The 25,185-nt window shown below is 45.1% G+C and overlaps 8 protein-coding genes and 1 non-coding gene across 9 annotated transcripts; 4 read left to right on the top strand and 5 right to left on the bottom strand.

The window, feature by feature from the left end:
- Positions 1-593: 593 nt before the first annotated feature.
- Positions 594-4,655, top strand: L199_004538 (uncharacterized protein; the record flags this gene model as incomplete). The annotated part of the gene is made up of 6 exons (XM_064890264.1): positions 594-819; positions 884-3,004; positions 3,096-3,375; positions 3,459-3,526; positions 3,583-4,033; positions 4,133-4,655. The coding sequence occupies 6 exons, from the start codon at positions 594-596 to the stop codon at positions 4,653-4,655; spliced, it is 3,669 nt and encodes a 1,222-aa protein (XP_064746336.1).
- Positions 4,656-5,144: 489 nt separating this feature from the next.
- Positions 5,145-6,064, bottom strand: L199_004537 (uncharacterized protein; the record flags this gene model as incomplete). Its single annotated transcript, XM_064890263.1, has 5 exons — positions 5,145-5,235; positions 5,334-5,409; positions 5,503-5,564; positions 5,678-5,788; positions 5,913-6,064. 5 exons carry the CDS (start codon positions 6,062-6,064, stop codon positions 5,145-5,147), a joined length of 492 nt encoding a protein of 163 aa, XP_064746335.1.
- A 363-nt stretch (positions 6,065-6,427) lies between these two features.
- On the top strand, positions 6,428-7,066 carry L199_004536 (uncharacterized protein; the record flags this gene model as incomplete). The annotated part of the gene is made up of 3 exons (XM_064890262.1): positions 6,428-6,659; positions 6,734-6,777; positions 6,836-7,066. The coding sequence occupies 3 exons, from the start codon at positions 6,428-6,430 to the stop codon at positions 7,064-7,066; spliced, it is 507 nt and encodes a 168-aa protein (XP_064746334.1).
- Positions 7,067-7,356: 290 nt separating this feature from the next.
- On the bottom strand, positions 7,357-7,472 carry L199_004535. The gene has a single exon (XR_010449962.1). It is a non-coding gene; the product is annotated as a 5S ribosomal RNA (ribosomal RNA).
- Positions 7,473-9,174: 1,702 nt separating this feature from the next.
- L199_004534 (uncharacterized protein) lies at positions 9,175-10,301 on the top strand (the record flags this gene model as incomplete). Its single annotated transcript, XM_064890261.1, has 4 exons — positions 9,175-9,707; positions 9,775-9,868; positions 9,934-9,978; positions 10,041-10,301. The coding sequence occupies 4 exons, from the start codon at positions 9,175-9,177 to the stop codon at positions 10,299-10,301; spliced, it is 933 nt and encodes a 310-aa protein (XP_064746333.1).
- Positions 10,302-10,643: 342 nt separating this feature from the next.
- Positions 10,644-12,564, bottom strand: L199_004533 (uncharacterized protein; the record flags this gene model as incomplete). Its single annotated transcript, XM_064890260.1, has 3 exons — positions 10,644-11,375; positions 11,498-12,174; positions 12,300-12,564. 3 exons carry the CDS (start codon positions 12,562-12,564, stop codon positions 10,644-10,646), a joined length of 1,674 nt encoding a protein of 557 aa, XP_064746332.1.
- A 1,179-nt stretch (positions 12,565-13,743) lies between these two features.
- Positions 13,744-16,767, bottom strand: L199_004532 (uncharacterized protein; the record flags this gene model as incomplete). The annotated part of the gene is made up of 8 exons (XM_064890259.1): positions 13,744-13,828; positions 13,896-14,038; positions 14,114-14,837; positions 14,907-15,163; positions 15,221-16,037; positions 16,096-16,221; positions 16,281-16,435; positions 16,495-16,767. 8 exons carry the CDS (start codon positions 16,765-16,767, stop codon positions 13,744-13,746), a joined length of 2,580 nt encoding a protein of 859 aa, XP_064746331.1.
- Positions 16,768-17,138: 371 nt separating this feature from the next.
- L199_004531 (uncharacterized protein) lies at positions 17,139-20,939 on the top strand (the record flags this gene model as incomplete). Its single annotated transcript, XM_064890258.1, has 20 exons — positions 17,139-17,257; positions 17,318-17,506; positions 17,566-17,657; positions 17,712-17,734; positions 17,791-17,837; positions 17,893-17,943; positions 18,002-18,183; positions 18,244-18,344; positions 18,393-18,427; positions 18,483-18,661; positions 18,730-18,961; positions 19,024-19,122; positions 19,196-19,413; positions 19,471-19,572; positions 19,637-19,672; positions 19,731-19,762; positions 19,831-20,006; positions 20,083-20,112; positions 20,187-20,270; positions 20,339-20,939. 20 exons carry the CDS (start codon positions 17,139-17,141, stop codon positions 20,937-20,939), a joined length of 2,628 nt encoding a protein of 875 aa, XP_064746330.1.
- Positions 20,940-21,425: 486 nt separating this feature from the next.
- L199_004530 (uncharacterized protein) lies at positions 21,426-25,115 on the bottom strand (the record flags this gene model as incomplete). The annotated part of the gene is made up of 15 exons (XM_064890257.1): positions 21,426-22,361; positions 22,429-22,545; positions 22,607-22,717; positions 22,772-22,985; positions 23,042-23,124; positions 23,178-23,271; positions 23,327-23,424; positions 23,483-23,720; positions 23,779-23,963; positions 24,025-24,153; positions 24,224-24,460; positions 24,544-24,604; positions 24,663-24,685; positions 24,744-24,981; positions 25,048-25,115. The coding sequence occupies 15 exons, from the start codon at positions 25,113-25,115 to the stop codon at positions 21,426-21,428; spliced, it is 2,832 nt and encodes a 943-aa protein (XP_064746329.1).
- Positions 25,116-25,185: the final 70 nt, after the last annotated feature.

Here is a 25,185-nt window from a genome sequence, read left to right as displayed (position 1 = left end):
CCACCATACCATACATACCACACTGTAGATCACTACTAGTAGCCTATCTATCTATCTCATCTGTATGGTCCATCTCGACCTCTGTTTCCACTCCACCGCACAACCACCTGCACCTCATCTCCCTTCACCAGCTTGATCTACTCAAAGCAAGAGGGTCCATCAACTCATCATTGATACTGGACCATCATACCGCCGGTATCACTTCCGACAGAACATCAATCTTTACCCTGGAAGTCATAACAACATGGTATAGAGCTCTCTGCGGTAGGAAACCTCGCTTAGACTACTTCTGTAAAGTACATCGCAACTTCTGAACAAATATAACACCCACACCACACGGATCTAGACCTGAATTGTACTACACTAGTTAGCAGATTAGACGAGGTCAAGGTCGCACAGGTAAAGCCTTTAGTTCCGACCGAGCCAACAAAGTAACCATAGACAAGGAATAGCCGATAACATAACTAGGTACTTTGCATATTTACCGTATCATTTATCCATCACATCACATCGGTAAACTTTTTCATCTTCTTTGGATCGACTGCACTTGTGTACATCACCATCACCCTCGATGATACTACGACAACGACAAGATGCCAAAGAATAACGGACCGTTACAGATCCGATTGACGGAACCTGTCATCTTTCTCAAGGGACCTTCAACAGGATTGGATTTTCGTGGGAGACCTCAAGCTGTCAGACAGGATGGTCAGCCTGCCATGGTCAGGGGTCTGTTGACTTTACGTCTGAGTAAACCTACGAGAATAAGAAGTATAACTATCAAGCTTGAGGGTAAAGCTAGGACAGAATGGCCCGAAGGTAAGCACATATCTTGCTTATCGCGACTATCTTTCTTATCTTCTCAGCTAACCCTTTGGATCAGGTATCGGCTCCAAAAGAATGGACACATACGAAGAGCATGTGATTCTCTCTGACCAAACTACATTCTTCAATGCAATCCATAACGACAGTTCAAGATCCAGATCAGCTAGGAGGGCATTATCCGTGGGACCAGGAGTGAGACTCGGAGGACACGAAGATGAGGAGATAGATGATGATAATGATCTGAACGATGTTCCAAGGGATGGAGATGATCTGGATGATTGGTTGGAAATTGGTAGACCTCGTGCCCGTGTTCCTAGATCAAGTAGTGCTATGCCAGGTACGCAAGACAATCATTCATGGCATAGAGATGGGTTTTCAAGAAGACCAAGTTTCGATACTACCCCTCAATCTACTCGATCAAGCTTCTTAGATATTCAGAATCTCAGTATACAAGAAAGAGGTCCATCTCCTGCTTATACACCTCATGCTTCACCTCCTCGTCGATCATCTACTTTACCTGGTGAAACACGTCATTCATCTAGACCTTCATCCCTTAGACAGAGTAACAACGCCTCTATGTCTACCACTACGTCTCGCGAACCAGCACTTTCACCTATCGCTTCTGCTGCACCATCGCAGAGTACATCGGAGAGAGGCGACAGTGCAGAAGCGGAGCATCGAAGACCCGCACATCAGCTTAGAAGTAACATATCTTCAGATGCGGTACAAGAAGGCACAGTATGGTCACCACACCCCCCACAAAATGATTCGGCGCTAGATGAGGAGGAAGATGATTCTGCGGCACCCTCGCCGGCCCTAAGACCGATCCTCAACCAACGAAGCTGTCATATGAGTGCAGGTGAAGTGAGATTCCAAGATCCGGTACACGACAGTACGCCTCAGAATGGGAGCACAGAAGAACAATCAGCAGCAGCAACCTCTGGATCGACCCCTACACCTGATCAATCTACCCCTCCCGCGTCTGCAGTTGATGCCTCTGTACCTCCTCCATCCGCTGGGACATCCATCACTGCCGGAAATCGAGCCGCATCCGTCCGAACATTCAACTCTCAGTTCTCTACATCCTCAGCTTCTCTCGCTCTGTCTTCTCATGATAATACGCCTGAAGGGTCTCACAATACTACTCCAGGCGAAATTCATCCAACCGGTGTCCAAGCGGTCTCGGTGGTTAATACCGCTCATAATACTCCCGTCAACTCGGCCCCTCCGTCAATCCATCAACGATCTTCCACCGAAACGCTTGGCAATATCGCTCACGGATCGGGCAACGAGTCTTCCAGTCCTAATACATCTCGTCGAACCAGTACGGTCTCTAATTCGAATCGTCAGACCTCGGAAACTTCCATTCACAATTTACCTCACCAAGAACCACTACCAACTGTCACCCGCCAAGGTCGAAGTTCGCGTACTGGAAGCTCATCGACTATAGTCGAAACTCCCGGTGCTGTCTCTTCTAGCTCTCAAGTGAACGTCCCTTCCTCCCTCCGAAACGCATCTCGTCCTCAGCGATCAGCTAGCGGTACTCCCTCGTTGTCGTCTGCACCAAGCTTACAACATCTACGAGCGTCATCAAGTACCCATCGAGAACCCAGCGAAGATGGTCGAGGGAGGAAGAGCTCAAAATTCAGTCTTGCAGCTACCTTGAGAGGGATAAGCAGGGATGTGAAAGAGACTTTCCACCATCATCACGGTCGAGGTTCATCCAAGAGTAGATCGAGGATGTCTAGTCCGGTTAGATCGGGAGCGGGAGCGGGCGATAGTGGATTTAGTGGTTTTAGTGATCGACCTTCATTACAGGATGGATCATCTTCCAGTCAAAGTATCAGTATGTCTATGACGGGTAGTGGATCGGGATATGGACCGGGCGATACCATTCGACAAAGAGCGGGAAGTAGAAACCCCTCTTATAGACAGGACGACTTCCAACCTTCCTATGGACGTGGTGGGGCCGGTTCGATTTCAACAAGTAGAAGAAGTAGGTCGAGGGATAGGGATCCGAGTGTGGCGAGAGTGAGAGATGGTGAATCTAGAGAAAGAAGTAGAAGTAGAGCGAGAGGTAGACATATGGGTATGAAGGTTTTGACGGATAAGTTGGGATTGGGCGAACATGAAGATCATCATGGTGAGGATGTACATAATTGGAAAGAATTCAGGAAAGGTGAGTCATTTTTCCCATGGGGTTTGTTATGACTATGGCTTGTGTTGAATCATGGCATTGACACTGATGTCGATGATATAAAAATACGTAGGAACGTACAATTACCCCATCTCATTTCCTATTCCCGTCAATGCCCCTCCAACTATCCATGCTGAATTTGGATCAGTGACCTATAGGCTGAAAGCCAGTGTGGTCAGAGTAGGTGCCCTGACACCTAATTTGACGGAAGATATGGAGATCACAATGATTGCTCAACCTCAGGAAGATGATATGGAAGAGACTGAGAATGTCATCGTGGAAAGACAGTGGGAGGAACAGATGAGGTATCAAATCACGTTGGGTGGAAAAGCCTTCCCTATAGCTGGTACCATGTGAGCCATTCACTCAATGAACTCGGTTGATGCATGGCGATAGAGAACTGGGACGTGATTGCTGACTGTGTTGTTCTGCTCAGACCGATAAGTCTCAGGTTGATGCCTTTGCTCAAATGTAAGATACATCGGTTGACGGTCGCGCTGGAGGGTGAGTCTTACTCGGATCTCTGAATATGAATCAAAGCTGACATTTGATGAACTCAGAAAAAACCGATTACTTTGCACAAGAACGTAAAGTCGCACGACACGAGACACCGAAACGATTCGTATTGCTGTTTATCAAACAACCGGATCACAAAGAACGTATAGAACCTTTATTACCTATCATCTCCGATGATCCTAATGCCGCCGAACAATCACCTATCGCTGAGATGGCTCGACAAGCGGTGCTCAACAATCCACCAATGGACGTATTTGATCTGGAGAGAGATCCGAATGATACAATGTATGCCCAGTTGATGGAACCCACCGGTCCATGGCATTTGGAAAAAGAGCTGCACGTACCGGACTGTGCATCCAAGATTAAATTTACGACCAAACATGAACAGACCAATATAACTGTTGGACATTGGCTCAAGGTTACTATCAGAGTTGAAAGGGGGGACGATGTAGCTTTGGATTCGAAAGGAAGAAGAAAACAATTTGATATTATCATGTAAGTGTTCGCTTGTCAAATCGATTCAATATAATGAACCAATTAAACAAGTATTCCAAATGCTGATTGATCATTTGCTTGTCGTTGTTGTTGGCTTAGTGAAACACCAATCAAAATTTTAGATTGTCGAGTGAACCCTCAATGGAACTCTTTACCTACCTATAGTGTACTCAATAGAGGAGTCATGTCTACACCTGGAGTATGTTCCATTCACGGAACGAAATCTACCACCAGCACAAATACCAGTAATAACGCTTCATTGAGAAATGACAATACCATATCGACATCATCGACTATCGTCCAATCTGATCCTCATGCTCACGCTGCCCATCGAAGAGGAACGGTCGATCAGGTTGGTGGACCAAGCGGAGAGAATGGCGAAGATACCTTATTAGAAAGAAATATAGTATATGACAGGTTGATGTCTGGACAACAGACTGAGACGGGTGAAGTTCCTCCTTCGTACGGCGAGGCTACTGCTGGTGAATCATCTACAAGAGGAAGAGGCAGACAAGCTATCTCGAGGACTGTAGAGCAAGAAGATCATGATCATGGACAGATTGTGTTTAATACGAGAGGGTCGAATAGTAGAAGTAGATCAAGATTGGGTTTGAGAGATTGAAACGATGTGGAATAATTGGGTGAGGTAGGCCTGTAGAAAGTGTCTTGCGTTAATACGAAAACAGGGAGATAAGAGATAAGGAGCCAAATCATTTGTTAGATCTTTTATAATCGTTTAGATCATTTCCGTTTTGTCCGTCTATCTGTCTTTGGCTTCGTCAATTGGAAAGAATTCGGAACTAGTTCGTGAATACACACATATATAGAGAGCCTCTTATTATAGAAATGTACTTGTTGTTTTGTTCTAAGTTGATTTCAGGTGAATAGAAGAGAATAAACTAGTATTCACACCCTCTATTTAGGATGTCCCAGTATGAATCGATAGATGTCATGATAGTACATTTCTCGCACCTTTGGATGCGATGGGTGGGTTGGATTCTGTATATTCGCCATACAACAAGGTCTTGCATATCTATATGATAGGTCCCAACTACATGTATTTATGATGATCTCTCTTGCGCTCTCCTATCTGTACATCGATGATGAAGAACTATGCCGTAGTCGTAACTTCTGCACTGAGATCGTCTGATGGTGGTATTGCCTCCTCACCTTCAAATGCGTCGGGCGGTATCCTACCTTGTCTATATTCCATTATTAGTCAACTTTTAGTTCTTTTCTGTCACGCTGGAAAATGGACGATAACAGGATGAAACTCGGGAAACAGATGAGAAAGACGTACAATTCAGTCATTGAGCCTTTCAAGATGTACAAGAATGGTCCATCACCAGCTGGAGGAGGGGAAGTCTGATATGCGACTGTAATATGTTCAGAAGATCACTTTAGCTTTGGGTCGTTTCGACGTTGGGAGGACTAGTATAACATGAAGAAAGGGAGAGGGATAAACTCACTGGTAGTATTACATCTGGAACATGCGAATGGTTGTCTAATCTCCAATTCCTGTGATCCTTTCCTATCAGATATAAATGCAAATACAAATCATGTTTGTCAGTTCAACCAGGGCAATGAAATTTAGCAAAGACCAAGGAGGTTAATAGAATATGACTACACAAGACTGAAACTAACTTTTTAATGAGACATCTTTGACCGGGAGTAGCATTCAATTTGAATTTGCGTGCAGGTTGTTTGATAGGATCTTTACCGTCTTTCGAACGTATTATGTATGCTCCGTCGGTCCTGCAATGTCATACCTCGGTGTCAGCTTGTTTCAGGTCTGACTGGTCATGTTCGAGGGAAACTGAATAAGATCCCACAATTCACCGCGATGCAGCGACATTCATTCAGATAGGATGATACTCACTTTCTCCTGGGTAGCCTATCCAATTTCCCCTGTAATACCAATACGAAATCACCGCATAGACAGTAATACGATCTCAGGACTGCTCGAGACGATTGGGTTTGTCCTGCTTGCTCGGAGGAGGAGGTGACTGCTCGAGAGTATACTTTTGGCATTGTTGAGTTTGGTCCGAGCCGGGGCGAAATGATAGGTTTGGTAGAAGGATAAGATCAACGATAAAGATAACGCAGAGATGGTTGTCGAAGAAAGAGTAAGATTAGTCTGTACGTTTGTTGCAAGTTGCGAGAGATGAGAGTTGATTACAATGATTTGTAACAGTCCCAATTCGTGATTACAAAATAATCCTAACTCATATGACCCCTCTAACCTCTACACCTCCACTCGCAAAAGTCGATGTCCTAGCACCTTTGACTGGCTTTTGCTTTTGTCAATCACTCTACTCATGGCAAATACAACATAAAGGCTGTAGCATCCAGGCTTGAACCCGTATCCTACTCCCTGCAGGTCCCTCTCACAAAATGTCTTCCTCACCTTCCACCCCAACCGCATCAACTTCCACCTCTGAACTTCGATCTCGTTCCCATCGCCCACCACCACTCAATCACGTCGAGTCCAACGAAGGTCATCCTCCACCTGGTACTCCCCCTGCATCAGATTTTAGGTCAGCTGTCTCTGCCGATAGCTCTACAAACGTTCAATTTCCAGGTGGACTATATCTGCCCGCTGTGAAAGGTACAATAGGAGGAATTGGTGAGTCAATCCTTACAACTTGTTATGTCGTATGATACAGGAGCCGATATCAAGTCATCCTTATTGCAACGTAGAATCACCACGAAGGCATATGCGAAATTCACCTAGTATATCTACTGTACGTCCCTTCTCGCCCTGACTTGTATCTCGAGCTTAATTGTACATCATTGTCTTAGTTCCGTGATAACTCGTCATCTAATCCTCCAAATTCAGCATCTACCATTCAACCTCCCCAGTCTTCCCAACAAGATCAGCAGGAACGCCAAGATGCTTCTCCTCCTCCTCCTCCCCCTCCACCGCCCTCAAGCCGAGCTATATTTAGGAGTGACCCGACTATCAAAAGCTGTTTGACAGCCCTGAAGATGGATAAAGCGGATGAGATAGCTAAGTTATTTGGGGTCGCTTAGGAGTGGGGTCAATCTGATCACGCTTGTGCCCGATAAATGTCATCTCAGATTATGGAGATGATCAGATGAGATGCGTGGAACTGATTTGGTTGTGTATGGAGACACGCCATTTGATCGATTCTTGTACTTGTACGTGTAAGTTATACCATGTATCTTGTGATTTCCCGAAGAGCCTCTCTGCAGCTAGGAGATACATGTTAGCCCCTTCCCTCTTCCCGTTCTATTCATTCCTTGCTTTGCTCGCCCCTCAGATCAACTGATCCATTCATCTGTATCATCGCAAAAAGAAAAACTACAGCACCCGGGATTCCCAAGTGGTCCCCCACCTTGGTACTAACCGAGCGATACCCAGCTTAAGCTTCCCAGAGCGGACGGGATGGGGCGTTTTCTAGGTTCTATGGCCGTAGATGGAAATCAGTGAGTTGGGTGTATCGATATCAGAAAGCTGCCGAATCATAACATGTTTCACGGTAACCTGTAAGTTTGAATCTTTCCCCACTTTCTCATGACCACATACAATGTGATCATTGGATGTGCTTCGTCCACTCATACAACCAAACATACCGGCGGACCTTATAAATATCATGGAGTCACGCTGAACTTCCTATCGATTTGCAATATGAGCGTTATACTCTCTTTGTCCTTTCGGTAGTACCTGGAATTATGGTTGGGCTCCAATGCGAAGATGCGGCGAGGTGTTACATATATCAGTCTAACATCTCAGTAGCTCGAGAGTATCGTTCTTCGAAGATGGATACATCCCGATCGACAAACCAAACACCGTTTGATACCGTGCTGCCGCAATTGGACACGTTGACTCGTAGTCCGAGATAAGGAGGAAAAGTAAACTAAAAATGGGTTAGTAGCTGATTAGATCGCATTCGAGTTTGGGGACCCTGAACAATCGATTCCACGTTGACGAACGATCTTCGTGATTGACTCCAAGTGGAGACTCCCTTCGTTGATCCCTTGTCTTGGCACTGCATCGTATGGAAGGTTTAGTGCAGATCATGTCATATCTGACGAGTCGATCGTCGGTCCGGAGGCTTCACTGAGCATTCTGACGATCACAAACGCATGTATCATTGGAGCCAGCTACAACTGAAGCACGGCGGACTGAGCGGTATCTGAAATGAGTAACCGAACCAACTCTGGACCGGGAGAGCCTGGAAGCTCGTTGACATGTCACTCTAAGATCGTACCCTCCTTTGATGGGTAACGTGGAACGGAGGTTCCCCATTGTTTGTATGAACGTGCTTAAGCGTGATGAGCACGTCAAGATCCCCATTCACCGTGATGCCAAGTTACTCATCACTAGCTCGATACTGGAATGCGTCCATTCCTGATCAGACATGAGATGCACACCTTTGAAACGCAATTACATGCTCGCTGCGAGTCCGATAGTATGTATGCGGCAATGGCACTAACTCAAAGTTGCCAAGACGATTCGAGCGGCTAGTGCCGATCTAATTAAAAGTGCTAAAGTGGCGAGGCGATGCCTGGTCGAAATCCTTATCTTGATCCAATCCAGTATCAGAGAACCTCGATTCAGTCTCGACTCGGTATCTATCACATAACTACTACTGTAGTGGTGACTCAGCTGTGCATGACTATCACTGAGACACTACCAGCATATTGTCACCTTTCTTCTCTTGGCAACTCATATAATCTACACTAAACCTGATTTTGCCCATGTGGTATCGCGTGTATGCTGTCGTCGATATGACAATCATGACGGTGTCTAATATACCAGACGAAATAGGTTCTTGAAAGGATATTGAAAATCAAACTAAAATCCCAAGATCCATCATCTTACTGACCTCACTTTGCCTAGATTTCTCTTGGCATCACGGAAAGTCTGGTTGGTATATTGTACTTAAAGGTCATGCTCGACTCCTCAATCCTACTCTCATACCTATAAGGGATTAGGAAGTACAGTGAAGTCGCTTTGCCCTTCTTCGAAACCATTCTGCCTGGTGCACAGTTTTTCAATCTTTCAACTTATCCTCATACACCCTAGTGGTCAGACTCTTCTTACTTACAACCTTATATTACACAATTCAAATTTCCTCTTCCTTTATCCTTGCAATACAACACGCTGAAATACGATGTATGATCGACTGGAATCAATCTCTAAATCACCTTCGACTTGGCACATCGATATCGAACCAGCCAACACGCCACCTTCACCTGGTACTCGATCACCTTCACCTACACTTACCGACCAACGTAAACCCATTCATCGTCGATTCCTATCCCACCTCCAGGAAGATATCTCCAATGGTTCAGTGACCTACCCATCGATATACATGTGTTTCCTGACTGGTTTAACGGCGGCACCATCCTTCGCAGCATGTTTCGTATGGTGTGGATTCCAAACTGGAAATGCCGCTCAATTGGGTCTGGCACTAGCACGAACGTTCACCCCAGATCATCAGAGGACATTTGGTTTTCAGAAGATGGACCAACAAGCTTTAGTAAGCTTGTTAACTTTCTTCATGGGAAGTTCATTAGGTCAAATTGGTAACAAAGTAGGAGGAAAGAAGAGGTACTGGTTGATAGCAGCCACATTCATTCAGATGTTATTGATGATGAGCGCTGCTTTGGTTGGCCATTTTTCTGGTGAATCAGGTCTAGCAGAGTTAGTGTTTCCTCTTCCAGATTAGATGTTTTTATGCTGATGTTCTGACGGAAACTTGACCATGTAGTGGACGGGGTGATCCTTCTTGGGTGACACCAATGGGTATGACCACTTTGGCTTTCCTCTCCGCCACAATGGGTTTACAAGGTGCTGTGGGTTTGGTAAGTAGCTTCTGCTATTTGATCTCCAGTATCCATTGCTTACGCTTATATCTGCCACCTCGTAGAGACTTGGAAGCCCAATGGCTACCACTGTACCTCTGACCAGTACCGTAAGTATACTGTCTCTCAGATCACATCAATCAAACGATGCTGATCGATCCGGTGCTGATAGTGGATCGACATATTCAACGACCCTTTCTTATTCGCCTTACGAGCTGTTCGCACCCGAGATATTCGATCCGCGGGTGCTCTGTCTCTCATATTCGGTGCTTTTGTCTCTCGAGCAATCTTGGGCGTCATAGGCTCCGCTGGGACGATCGGAGTAGTGATTGGATTCAGGGCAGTCTTGCTAGGATGGTGGTTCTTCTTACCAGGTAATGAATCGACGGTCGAACAAGGTCAACAAGAACCTAAACCGCAGATACCAAAATGAACGGAATTAGTCTTACTACAGCCTATGGTTATGGCTTAGAACATCAACTGTAGAGTAATGCTGGACACTAGAGGTGAAAATACTATAAAGGATTAAAACATTGGCACGAAGAACGAATTTATGTCTAGGTACTTTGAAAGATTGCTTGAGTATAGCTTCGTGGAGGGAAAAAGTGTACATTCTGTATATATCATAGATTGTTTAAATGTAATGATGTATCTTATGCCACTGACTACGGATAGCCCACGTCATCTATCTAATCTAATTTATCTATCAACACATGTGAATAATATTCATACCAAAATATATATGATGACCGACGACAAGGGTAAGTCGATCCGCTTAGATATACCATTTACCCCAAAGGACCCCACCCCAAAAACTCCAAAACAATTCTCTCCCCCCATCTCTCCTATATGCTCCTAGCTGAGCTGTCCCTTCTACGAAGAACCTCGCGGTATAGCCTAACCATGTCCAGGTCCATATAAACCCTGCTAACCTCTCAGTCAGAATCAGCCATTCGGGTTCATTTCCTCTTTCCCCACCCCTACCTTCCCGATGTTTGCTCCAAGTAGGATGATGGTTGGCTTTCCAAGTTCGCCAATAAGTTTTGATGAGCGCTTCGAAAGCTAGGGCGAATGGCTGAACAACGAAAAACGGCGTCAATCTCAATACATCACTTAAATATATCTCTTGATGACGATGATTTTTAAGGATTAGAGCTAACGATCCTACATCGTGGCTTAAACCCGACAAGAGGAAGGTTATGAATGATTTGATAAGGTTTTGAACCATCAATCTCGTTGACATCTTTCGTCGAATCGATCGCGGTGAGTTTGAGTGTGGGTCGATGGGGGGTAGAGGTGAAGTAGGTAAAGGATGTGAAGGTGTTATCTGACCAGAAGGATTTGACGGACTTGAAGCTCCTTTTCCGTTGGATGACAGTTGTGATCTTGGAATAGAAGGGATAGTGGGATGAGATGATATACCGGTATGTGTTAACCCTAGAATATTTTCACCGATACCTATCCATCCTAATACGTATAGCCATCTTCGATTATATCCTTGCCAGGTCTATGTATGTACGAAAGATTAGTCGACGTCAACTTCGACAACCACTCCGACTGAATTTGAGGGCAAAAGAGAACAAACGATTCATGATCTGTGATCAGTGGGTAAGGAGATCCATCACTCACTCTAGACCATAGCGTAGATAAACCAGGATATTTCCACAACTCCCCCAAATCTCCAAACAGCGGAGGCCACCCCCACGGAGCGAACATCTCCGTCTCCCATCCTAATATCCCTCCAATAATCACACAAATTATACTCATCGCTATATGACTGTTCACCAAGCTAAAGTATATCCTAACCACCACCGCAGTCGAATTCAGGCCTCTTTCAAGTTGGCTCAAGTGGGTGTAGGGTACAGCATCGGGTAAACCAGAGAAGAATCGGGCTGAATAGATATTACGTATAGACCTAAAAAGATCATCAACGAGGTATGAAATTATCCATTTACGCATTTGTACGAATACGAAGTGTTTTCTACTTGATTGGCGGAGATATGGGTGCTGTCGAGAAGAAGGGGAAAGGGGGCAAGTGGTATTCCAGCCTATACCCCTGTATGAGAACCAGAGTGAGGAGGACCAGTAAAATTTGGCGAGTGTGAATGGCGGTGGTATAGGTTCAGGGATAAGGACCTCGTCGTCAGTCTTCTTCGGTTGATGGGTCGAAGAGTCTGTTTTTGTGGCGTGCAGGTGACCATTCGAAGAAGGTGAAGGATAAACTTGTGAGCGAGGTACAAGTCTGTGACAATTTTCTTCAGGTGGAAAGAATATGAAAAATTCCAGTATACGCATGATGAAGGAACCTACACATGATTTCAGTTGGATATGTCATCAGTACACGGTTCCAATGAATGAGAGTCATCGGACGTATCAAATCTTTGTAATCCTTTTTTGATCGTGTAGATAGGTAACTCGCACCCAAACTCACCCATCAAGGTAGCGACTCCCCACTGATTAAAATCATGTTCATCCTCCGTACACGATATCAGATACCCAAATACACCTATGCACAGCGGGGCGATGACTCCTAGCCTGAGAAGTCTCCATCCTCCTGTATGAGGTGCTGTGAGCACGAGGATGATAAGTCCCAAAGTACCGAAAGCAAGGTTGTAATCCGTTGGACTCTTGAGATGGAGAGGTGGAAGTTTGGATAAGACCGGTGAGAGGGGTATGCGCGGAAGATGGAGAGTCATGTTGGCCGATCAAGTACGATCGCTCAGAGGAATCCGGGAGATACTTCAGATCACTGCTTGAGATTCATGATTACGGTGAGCAATATGAGGATCAAAGTACGAGCAGACATCAACTCAGCATCAAACATCCTCAAAAGTCACAACATTCCTCATCCCGACGGTCGGGTCACCGCCAGGCACGCGTCGGTGCGATGTATCACGTGACTTCATCGCCTCATCAGGGTAGCTTAGAAGTACTGTCTCGCTGGATTCATGAGATGATCGATCTATCAGCGCTGTAACTCTCAAGGGGAGCTTACTCGTCAGATCAGATCGCAGATGATATATGAGCATGCGTCTTTTGAAAGAGAATGAACTTTTGCGGATATCAATGGTATAGCATGATTTGTGTCCGCAGAAGACTTTATTCTGCATAGAATATATGGCGGACATGATACTTATTCATGATGTTGTTCTACAACAATATACAGTAGAGAATTATTTGATACGTTGAACGGAGTAGAAGGAGACAAAAAATATTTTTGTCGAATGTCGGGGGCCTCCCATCCTCCCGCAGGTGCTTGGGTGGTAGTTCTTGATTTCGCGTTGAGGATACCACTACTGCCCCCCGACCCGTTACCCGAGGTAATCTTGATGTGCCCATGCTCAGACCAGGGACTCATGCTCATGCTCATGCTCACGTGATCACGCCTGCTTTGGCTGGCCAAACCTATGCAGTGGGGTCGAGAGGGGGTCTTGAACCTCCAACCTCCTAGCCCCTCTCGCCTTGGGACTATAGGTAACACATTTTAGGTAGTCCACACCGGATTAGCGACCTGGATGTTATTTTCACGGAAAGACATACTTTTGCGGATTGAAATGGTCGCGGTGATTTCGTGGGTGTGGCTTTCCGCACAACGAACAAGCAAAAAGCAAAAAGAGAATGGCTCAAATATTCAAAGGCATTTCATTTCGCCTCTTTCATCTTCCAATACGAATGCAAGGTCAAAGGAGTGCCACCTTTCAAGATGAACAAGGATCCTACAGTAGCGCCACAAAATGATGTTACGCCTAACAAATGATTCGACAAACACAGAATCGATCGATTTTATGATTTCAAGTCAATACATGCATGAAGTAGCACAATCATGCATACAGACCTGATTATGTTGAAACAGTTGGGTCGTCTACATGCTACGTTCAGTCGTCTTCCGCTCCGTTGTACGATTCAACCCTCGTATCCAACATTTCCATCCTCCTAATCAATCGTCTAAGCTCTTCAGATCTACGTTATAAACACAATCAGCGACTTATAAGTTGTGCGAATTCGAAGTCAAGTTGATCACACTCACCTCGCGCTTAAAGCAGCTTCTAGAGGTTTAAGCTGCTTACTACCGTAATGCTGAATGTGCTGCTGCTGCGACAGTGGGTCTTCTTTCTGATGTATTTGCAATTCAGCCAGCAAAGGCTTGATAGCTGATAATTGTTCTTTCAGCTGATTAAAGGACAAAAATGCCAATCAGCGCGTTCGTGATCACGTGTGAACTACAATTCGGGTAATAAGACTTACGATTTGAGCCTTCGTATTCAGTGATTTCCCTTTGCTGACCACACCACCGCCTCCTCTGACTCTAACCTTCAACCTTTCTAATTCCTCAAACCACTTCTTCTCCTGTTCTCCTAATTCAGGTTTGAACTCCTCTGTCAACCTTCCGACCAGTCCATCCAACTTGTTACCCAACTGTTCCTGCTTCGCCAACAATTCTTCCGCTCGAGATATCGACGTGTTTTTCTTCAGACTCGATATCTTCGCCTGAGAGTCTTTGAGAAGCTTGATTTGTCTTTGCAATTCCTTTACCTGCAGATCTAAGCGGTTTTCGATGTTTTGCGATCCACTTCTGATCGATTGAGTACGTTGTCTGACCTGCGTTGAAATCTCACCTAATACCTTGAGATGGTCTGGTGTAATGTTCGTAGTAGGTTTGGAGGAATCTGGTATCCTCTGTCTAAGGAGTTGAGATGGATTATATGGTGTGTTGGAGGTACGTATGGAATTTATCAATTTATCGAAATCCAATGGTTTAACCAATAACAAGGATTGTGAGTCTGGTCCATCCGATTGTTGTTGTTTCTCAGAATGATCTGTAGGTGGAGGTATGATACTTGATGAATCCGTCACGCGCAAGTCTAGTTCGACGAAGGCTGCTTGACCTGAGGAAGCTAATGCCAGCAAGCCGTATCCCAGGGTGATGTTGCAGAAACTGATCATTCCAATTATCGGTTTCACAGGGGATCTAAAATGGTATACTCATCAGCTGAAGTCGACGCCATGACAATCTGTTGTCTCATGTTAGATGACTCACCCTGCTGTCTCAACATGCCTGGCCACCTTACTTCCCGGTAATTCCTCATCTGAGTCATCCCTCCTCAATGCTTCTAGCCATGGTCTGATATTGATTGAATCCACACCAAAACTATGCTGGACATAGACCACATCGCAGTACAGCGGATCAGGAATGAAAGTCGGCGCATTGCTATCGAGACTATCGATGTCTGATTGAGGGAATGGTAGCAGGATAGATTCGATCACAGGTAATACAGGTGTCGATGTGGATGGATCCTATCATTGAAGTATCAGCTACTATCATCATGAGCAGATATCGGGAAACCAGCTTACCCTTGAGCTAAACCATCGTGGTTCGGGTTTTTCAACTTCTAAACCTATATCCACTCTCCCTCCAGACCAAGCAATGGCAATGATCGTTTCATCACTTCCACCTTCTTCTTCATCTTCTCCCGATGACTGTATTTGGCTGATGTACAGGTCTGTTGCAGATTGTTCATCATCTTCATCTCCATTCCCTATGTCCTGCGGTGCAGGTGAATAGACCAATGGACCCTGTCTCAATAAAGCTCTGTGCGCTCCTGGGGCTGGACCACCTGATTCAGTTAAATGAGGCGGATGAACTCTGACGGTCCCTTCGGCAGGTCTGCTTTTAGTCGGAGTGTCATTAGATCGTACACTGGTTGAACGACTTAGTAGACTTGTTCGTCTCGTTGTTGGAGATTCATAGCTTGATTCATCTTTTCTCTGCTGTTCGGCAATTTTCACTTGTTTCACTAACGATTCTACCCATTGAGCTTGAAAAGTCGCTCTTCCCAAGCCTGCTTGACCAGCTCCAAACACATCTCTCGCCTCATTTTGAATCTTGGCTAATTTCGTTTCGGAGTACGCTTTCAATCCTTGTAAATACCGTATAGGCATTTCAGTATGTAAGGGGAGAATTGGACCCATGCTGTATATATCTCCATTCGCAAGCAACACATAAACCATCAATGGCGAGAAGTCGTTGGAGCCGATGGAAAAGGCGAAAGATGTGGCGTAGCGGGATAAAGGGTCGATAGCGGTAAATTTGGATGAGGATGATGCTGAAGTTGATGGAAGGAAGTTGAATGTTTGGACTGCGTCGTGAGGTTGATTTATATCGTATTCCCTATATACACGTATGCGATATGAGTATGTATATCGTGTCATGAGAAAGAATCACTCACCGAAGTTTAGCATCAGCTGTCAAAACCCATAAGGAATTTCCACCTTCGCCCCATGAATGCCAAGCTACTTTGGTTATAACATCGTTTGATGAATGAGAGAACTGAAATTCGTCAACCGGTATGGCTCTATTAGATGAGCAGAGTGAGCTTTCATCAAGACAGCAGTCGCCGAAGACTCAGCTTACCGGCAATCGACCTCTACTGAAGAAGAGCTAGAATAGCTGTTCTTGGGTAATACAAGAACCACGACTTGATGATGTCCCACTACAGCTAATAGCCTCCCATTGGGATTGGGGATAAGATGATGTATGGTGAAGTTCAGATTTTGCGACTTCAATGTCTAGCCATATGATATACTGTCAGCTCGTGTTGTCATATAGTCTGACATTGTCAACGTACCTTGTAACTTCCAACTTCACCATCCTTGACCTCCCAACCGCCTTCCCCACCTCCAGCTAGAGACATCAACCTTATCTCTTTTCCCATGGCTACCAGCAGATCCTTATCTCGCATCACCATCCTCCCATACTTCTGCCCTACAAGATCATCTGTAGGTTTGTCGACCAGTTCCCAATCGCCATCTTGCGATGTGGAGGTCGAAGAGGAGGAAGGGGGGATGAATATCGAGTGGGAGCGCAGGAAAGGAAGGGAGAATGGTATCGTCTGAGTCATCGTGATATGTCGTGAGTGATTCAACCCAGCTACTACGATACAGATTGTCCTACCAGGCTGACTTCATCAAGTGCGGGTATTCGTCGAAGTCTCAACATGATGAAGAGAGGAGAGAGAGATTCCATTTGATGCAGTGACCTACACTCACGGGTGATGGTGGTAGGAATTTGATTCCGTCGTTCGTGTTGACTTCCTCCACCTGCACGTCCACCCCTGCCCCCTTTGTTGATTCATATTCATCCTAGTTACGATCATATGACCATCAGATACCAGATTATCACCTTCACCTATGAAGCCGACCCCATCACTTCCCGAAGGAATTTGCTGACCGCTTTGTCGTGAAGTGAGCTCAACAGAAGCGGATCACCAAGATGTCAACCGATGTACCCCCACCGCCGCCGCACGATCCCATTCAAGCCGACCTAGACGAGAACGACGATCCCCATGCCCTCAACTCATTATCCAAATTCACTCTTTTCGAGACCAAAAGGTCTGTCAGCTAAGTGATCCACCATATCCTTGATCCCATAGCTGATACTGGCTCTCCCAGTCGATTCTACATAACCGCCTCGACAGCTGATACACACCGAGTACTCAAAATCGATCGGACGGACCCTACTGTATTGAATGTAGTGGAAGATGCGACGGTGTATGATAGTGCTGAGTTGGACTTACTATTGAGGATGGTCCAAGATGGTAACAAGAGTCAAGGAGGACTCGAGAAAGTACTGGAATTCCAGTGAGTCACCTTCCACCGCGACAGCTATTCAAAGGTCATTGATGATGATGATATGGCAGTGGTATTGTCGGTTTCGTCAAATTCACCGCCGGATGGTATCTTATCCTAATCACCAAGAGATCTGTGGTGGGACTGCTGGGAGGACATTACAGTGAGCTATCGAACTTCAAGTACTTCTCGCGGCTGACAGTCGTCCTTGTTCTAGTTTACCATTGCGACGAAACAACGGTTAGTTAACCATCGCCCACACCTTTGACAGCGCAACAACTGACAAGTGAATGAAGCTTATCACAATAGCCAGCAAATCGGAACGTACAGCCCAAGAGACCAAGTGAGTTCCCACAACCATTGTAGTGCGAAGCGGCTCTTAGCTGATTTTGTCATAGGATGCTACACACTTTTCAACATGTCGATTTGACCAAGAATTTCTATTTTTCGTACGTCCCTTTACTCCCATCTGACTACCACAGGAAAGTTGACCATTTTGTTTGATAGATACTCTTACGACATTACCAATTCGCTTCAGACCAACTTGACTGTATCTCCCTCGAACCGCCGCTGGAATACCAGATTCATGTGGAACCATTATCTCCTTTCCCCTGCTTTCGATCTGGAAGACCCGAAAGGGAGAAGTAAATGGGTATTGCCACTCATATACGGATTTTTGGATCAAGCCAGTAAGCTGTATTCATCGGTGTGATTAGATACAAGCCAGCTTACATGGTATATTCATACAGAGATCAACGTCTTCACAAGGACTGTCTACCTGACATTGATAGCAAGAAGGTCAAGACATTATGCCGGAGCGAGATTCTTGACTAGAGGTGCGAACGAACATGTAAGCTATCCAATGTCTCGCTGCATATGGTAGCTGACGATACAGCAGGGTCATGTAGCAAATGAAGTTGAGACCGAACAGATGTGAGTAAGCTGCCATTGACCCATGAGTGAATCAGCTGATCATGACCTGTAACAGAGTATCGGAACCATTGGCAACTCCCTTCGGTACTCGCAACAAATCTGATGATGTGCACCCATTATCTGATTATGGAGCTGGATATGGAGCATACACAAGTTTCCTACAGTATAGGGGTAGTATACCTGTTATGTGGCATCAGGAAAGTAATCAGATGACACCTAGGCCACCTATAGAAAGTAAGTTAAAACTGTTGATCCCCAAAGTTGATACATGCATGCAGACTGATGATTTTGTGCTTTCCCAGTCACGATCAAAGACCCCTTTTACACACCTGCTGCTAAACACTTCGATGATCTCCTTGGTCGATACGGTGCACCGATCTTCATCTTGAATTTGATAAAATCTCGAGAGACTGTACCGAGGGAAATCAAGCTATTAGCAGAATATGGTCAATGTGTAGAATATCTCAACCAGTTCTTGCCTGAGGGGAAGAAGATGACATATATAGCTTGGGATATGGCTCAGGCTGCTAAAAGGTTCGCTTCATCACGTGCCAATATGCTTCCATGATAGCTAATATCTGATTCTCGAATGCTAGTGGTCATCAAGATGTCATGGGAGTCTTGGAGGATATATGCGAGGAAGCTCTACAAGCTACGAATTTCTTCCATGGTGGTCCAGCAAGGAACGAGGTAGGGTAAGTCGCTCTTCGGTCTCCAGCTGTCGAATCCGACTGAAGAGAACTTTCTACTGATCTTGACCTTCAATAGGACTGGTCCCCATCGTGATAAACCCTTGTTACAACATGGTATCCTTCGAGTGAACTGTGTAGATTGCTTAGATCGGACGAATGCAGCGCAATTCGCGATTGCCAAACGAGCATTTGGTCATCAGCTATATGCATTGGGACTGATAGGCACACCGCATCTACCATTTTCATGTGATGCTGTCGACGTCCTAACGGAGATGTATCATGATCACGGAGATAGTAAGTACAGCTGAATACAACAATAAGTGGATCCAGCTGACAAGTGAGCCGAAACAGCTCTCGCATGGCAGTATACTGGAAGTGCTCTGGTCAATAGGGTGGATACGTATAGGAGGACGAAAGCCGCTCAGTGGAGTAGTCATTCGAGGGATCTGTTAGGTAAGCAGCTTTCATTCGGACGATATAGCCTTCGCCAGATTCGGTAGCTGAGTTGAGTGAACAGAAAACATCAGACGGTTTTACAACAATTCTATGCTTGGTAAGTCCCGACTCCGATTCTCACAAACTGGCTATGCTGATACATGCCGATACCATAGATGCGGATAAGCAGTCGGCGATCAACTTATTCGTAAGTTTGACCTGAACAGACTGGGTGAGGTGCTTTGAAGAGCTAATCCTCAATGACACCCTTCCCAGCTCGGTGTCCAACCTTCACCGCCAACGTATGACTTGGCTCGACCGAACTACAAACAATGGTTCACCCCCTCACACTTAGAAGAACCCAAATCTGATGAGCTGGCTCCCATCAATCAGGTATACAAGGAGTATTACAAGCCTCATATCCTAAGTCAATTCGGAAGATTGTACGCCTTGTGAGTGATTGATCAGAGCAAAACACCAAAAGAGATCGAACGGAACATAGATGCTGAATCGCATACCTTGTTCTAGCACGATGAATTCGACCACCAGATTTCATGCGTGAGTCAAGCAGAATGAGATTTATGCGCACCTTTGCGATATTTTTAGCTAACAAAATGGCCCCGCCTACTCAGTAAACCCAAGAATGAAATGCTTGCTAGTCCATTCGAGTCTCGAGTATCTGCAGAATTGGGATCTCCAACAACCCATTATTCATCGTACGTTCGCTTCCTTGGATACACACAATAAACAAACAACCTGATCGCATCCCCTTATATCCCTTCAGAACGCACCGTGTAGCTCGGCGATGGGCTGTACCAGTACCCGTTCCAGGCTCTACCTCCCTGTCCACTCAGCAGTCTTCGAACATTCCTCAATCAGACGATCAACCCAAACATGATCACCACACACAAGCTCATACCCACAACCACCCTCCTCACCCATTGGAGACAATGGTCGCTTCTTTACTCAATCCACCAGATTTAGACAAACGCATCAAGGATTACGAATGGTATACTCAATATCACTCTTCAGAAGAACTCGAGTCGAACACAATAGGTGAAGAAAAAGATTTGCAGTTGTATATTAAAGTATCTAAATTGTTTCAAGGTGAATTCGATCATCAGCATGATAGCGAATCCAATAATGTGAACATCTCCGATCAATATACGAACAACACAAATACAAACATAAACACAAACGTAAATAGTCTGGGGTTAGGATTGAACTCTTCAAATTGGTTACCAACCACGAACACGAATGATAATCTATTGATATATAAAGATGAATCTGCTATCACAACAGTAGATATAACCAAATTGGAAGAATTGGGTAAAGCAAATTTGGGTTATTATGAAAATTGGTTGAAAAGTAATGTAACACAATAAATAATATATGTTCTCATAATTTATTTTGATTTAGTGCTATCGAAAGATGTAGGGATTACGAGTACTGCAGATTGAGTCATTTCGTTTGTCGGTCTGGGATAGACAGCTTCATGTGTTGCACTATAACTTCCTTTTGTTGTACAGTGTACTCGGATATGTAAATAGATAAATCCCCATATCGAAGTAAAGTTATGGATTGTAACCAAGCAAGAAGAATATTTCATGCGTTAAGTGCCAACCCGATACATACATCTATCTACAACTTAGCCTGATACTCTAGTATACATACAATAAAATAATGATGTTTATGTTTATGTTTCATTCATTTTCTATGACTTTCTTCCCTTCCCATCCTAAACTATACTTTGTTTCACTATGCATCCTCTTAGTGCTGCATAAGCATCCAGTGTAACCTACGATGTCTATCCTCCAAAACGCAGTTGATCGACAATTTTTAGCCCTGCTCTTGTCCACTTGTTTGTCCCTTTAATGCGTCATAGCATCTTGTTGAGGTGGTGTATTGCCCAATCCCAACCCTATTCTCAATTCCTCCGAAGACGAACCCTGTTCATCTCCATTTCCATTCCTCGTCCGAGATGATACACTAGCGCCATCCGCAGCAGAGGCGTCAATCTGTTCTTGTGTAACCCTCTCACCACCTGGGATAGGTTCCACCCCTGTTTCCCCGTCTTGTCCCTCAATATCTTCTTCCTCTTCATCATCATCCGAAGCTGATCTAGCCTGCTGGTCATTCCTCCAATTATACCCATCATCATCATCTTCATCATTCTCCGACGAGGAGTCCGACGCACCTCCAAACCATCTTGTGATCGATAATTGCGATTTCACCTTGGGCGGATCTCCCGAGTTTCTTGGGACAAGAGGGGGGTCTTCAGATGATGGCGATATTGAAGATTGTCTGATGGATCTAAAAGGTGAACTCAAAGCAGACAATGATGGTGCTCTGACATGTCGGAGGGTATCTCCTAAATTTATCGAATATCCTCTTTTCGCCGTGTTCGTGCTGATTTCAGGGGTAATACCTCTAGACCGGTTTGCAGATGGCGATAACAGTTGATCTTCTACTTCATCTGAATCTATTGCAAATACTTCACTAGCTCTTCTTCTTCTCGGCGTGTTCTTCCTTCTCCTAGTAGTTTGGGATAATCCTAATCCACCATTACCACTGGTGCCAACAGATTGAGGTTCAAGTGTAGTGGTAATTCCCAATCCACCAATTCCCTTCGCACCTCTCGCACGACGTGTTCGACTGGCGAAACCCGCATCCACATCAGATTCAAGTGGGATGATATCCGGTATTCTCAATCCACCGGAATCCTTAGGTGGAGAAGTGATATCGTTCGAAGTTCGATCTCGATGAATCGCCGAACGGACTTCCGTTCGTCCCCTCAAAATTGCGCGCTACAATAGTCACTGATGTCAGCCAGTGATTCTGACCCACAACGAGAACGAGAATATCAAAACTCACTTCGATGGTCATTCTGTTCTTGACCATTCTCAAAGCTGGCCAAGTGACTCTCTGACCGACTTTGAGCATGTGGTCCATTTCGTTTCGATCCGGATCAGACAATATACGGAACCAGTCCTGATACTAACAGTCAGTATGTATTGCTTAACAAGACGAGGAAACGATGAGTGACACGCACTCTTATGGTCGTCCTCGGTGTAAGGGTAAGATCTCCTGAAAATCTCTGGAGGAAAACACCACTCCAGTCGCTCTGCAGGATCTGCGGCATAAGATCTAGATCACGTATCACCTATAATCGGTGATATCAGCCTGTGACTCGCTGAGAAAGTCGTATCATACTCACCTTGAAATGCTTGGAAAGGTCTAATTTGATGTATGATTCCAACGCAGACAAGATAAATCCACCTCTCCATCCTTTCCCTTTCCTATGTGCCACTGGTCTGCCCACAGAACCTCTAGGAGCGAAGAAAAACAAGTGGATATGCGGATTTGTCTGCGATACGATGGAGAAGTTACAGTTGAATTGCGTGTGTAACGATCCAAGAGGTATATCCTCCCTACACAAAAGGATCAGCTTCTGTGTGTGATCACATCCCAGCACTGGCCAACTGACCTCAAACTACCGTCCTTGAATCTTGAGCCACCTAGGTTGTGAGGTTTGACATTACCATTGCGGTCTTTAGCCATAAGCACGACCTGAAGATTTGTCAGCTTACCCGGGCGGCAGGAGGGACTCGATCATAGCTCACAGGGTTCAGAATACCCGGCACAGCAGCACTTGCTAGATTAGCTGACCAGATGAGACAGTTTGGCGCTGTGAGATGATTGAGCAGGATTGTCGGACTGGCACTTCCATCAGTGACAAAAAATAAATCATACGCCGGAGAAAAAGACTCACGAATGTCTGTCGGAGGGTACTACAGAGATATTCAATGCTCTTCCTGTCCTTTCATAAGCCTCTTTGAATGTCATACTCCCACGGGTAAACCACATTGACTACACCAGATTGATCAATCACCAATACCGAGTATACACAGTAATTGAGTAGACATACCTTTCTCGCCCAAGTCACGGTATCAAATCTCGCGCCAGTCTGCCTCAGCCTCTTGAACCATACCCGGAATGGATCTTCACAAGCGGTGATCTTATCCGCCAATTCGGGGATGAGCAGTTCCTTCAGCTCATCATCTGTTCTCGTACATAAAAGTGATGCAATAAGACCTCCGGCGGAGGTACCTGTGATTACTCTAGGCAAGAGATCGGCATCAAGGAAGGCTTTCACCACACCGAAGCTATAATCAATTTTCCGTTAGCTGCCATCACCATATTTGAATATTTGACGTGACATACTGATAATATCCGAAAGAAGCTCCTCCAGACAGACATAAAGCACTGGCTCCGTAATGTTTATTGATAGCTCTGAAGAAGGCTCTTTTCTCTTCTAAGGATACGTCGGTAGCAGTACGAACGAAATCAAGACATGCTGCGACTTCGTTGACGTGTTCTTCGATCAAATGCTTGGTACCGAAAAAGGTCTAGATCCAATTGAATATCGTTAGCTATCAGTCCAAGAGGAAGGACAATTTTTCAGCTTACCTCACTGTACATCTTGACACTCTCTGTTCCTGCAAAATTACTTCTCACACAAACCGCCAAAGCATCCATCAAACCCCTTGCATCCTTTGAAGCTCTCAATTTCGTCAAAGTTCGTTTCACTCTTTTCACCTGCAGACATTGTACTATATCAGCTATCTTTCCTACCTGAAAGGGAATCTTCATGCAGCCGATGACTTACCAGTGTATAATCGAAATACGAGTCTTCCTCAGTCTCTTTCCACTCATCAAACCCCAAGTTATCATCCAACTTCTTAGCTGCATCGATCCATTCTTCATATGTCTTTGCGTTCCTCAGATCTCTCCTGAGCTTCACTTTCGGTCCTCGCCATGCTACCAACCATTCGAATACATTTACCACTTGTCGAGTAATCACGTAAGTTAAGAATTCAAAGTAGATGATGGTGAAGAAGAAGCCCTATATCGCAAAACGATCAAACACAATTCAGATGTCACACTCTTCCTACTGGAAACAATGATGGATAAGTATTGATCACATACCAAAAGCGGCCATCGTATCAGGTGGTATGTCAATCCTTGATTCGAGGTACGTGCACGTCTCCTATAACTCGCTCATTAAGCATCTAGCCCCTCTTCTTTCCGATCATGATGATACTCACTTCGAGACACGTTGATGTATAGGCTGGCAGCAATGTTCATCAGGCTATGATTCACTGCAAATGGCATAAAGCTCTACTTACAGCAAAATCAGAAGTCGCTGTCAGTTTCTCTACCCTCTCAGCCCCTCCTCCACTTTGTAACGACCCATTATCCGGACCATACTTCCATGTGTTAGGCTGCAATCTCGATGATGACGAGGAACCTATACCTGGCGAGTCGAGCGGTACAGGAGGTGATCTGGGTGAGAGGGGGGAAGCCTCTCCCTCGTTGGTGAAGGTATCGTTGATCGTAAGAGCAGAGGCGAATGCTCTTAAGTGTCTAAATTGCCCCGATTGATGGATCAGCTACAGAGTTGGTTTTTGGGAAGGATCATAGCAGACTTACTCCTCATTCACGAAATTCTCATTCAGCAGCTCATCTTTCCTCGATGAGCCAGATGCCAAAGTGACCATGTTGAGCGGTTCAACGGATCGATAAATGATGAATGATGAATGACGTCAAGGAAGAGTTGATCGATGAGCT

Source organism: Kwoniella botswanensis, chromosome 1 (genome assembly GCF_036426115.1).
Source record: "Kwoniella botswanensis chromosome 1, complete sequence".
Classification (NCBI taxonomy): Eukaryota; Fungi; Basidiomycota; class Tremellomycetes; order Tremellales; family Cryptococcaceae; genus Kwoniella; species Kwoniella botswanensis.
The sequence above is the reverse complement of the archived record's forward strand: the minus strand, read 5'-3'. Positions and strand labels throughout refer to the sequence as shown.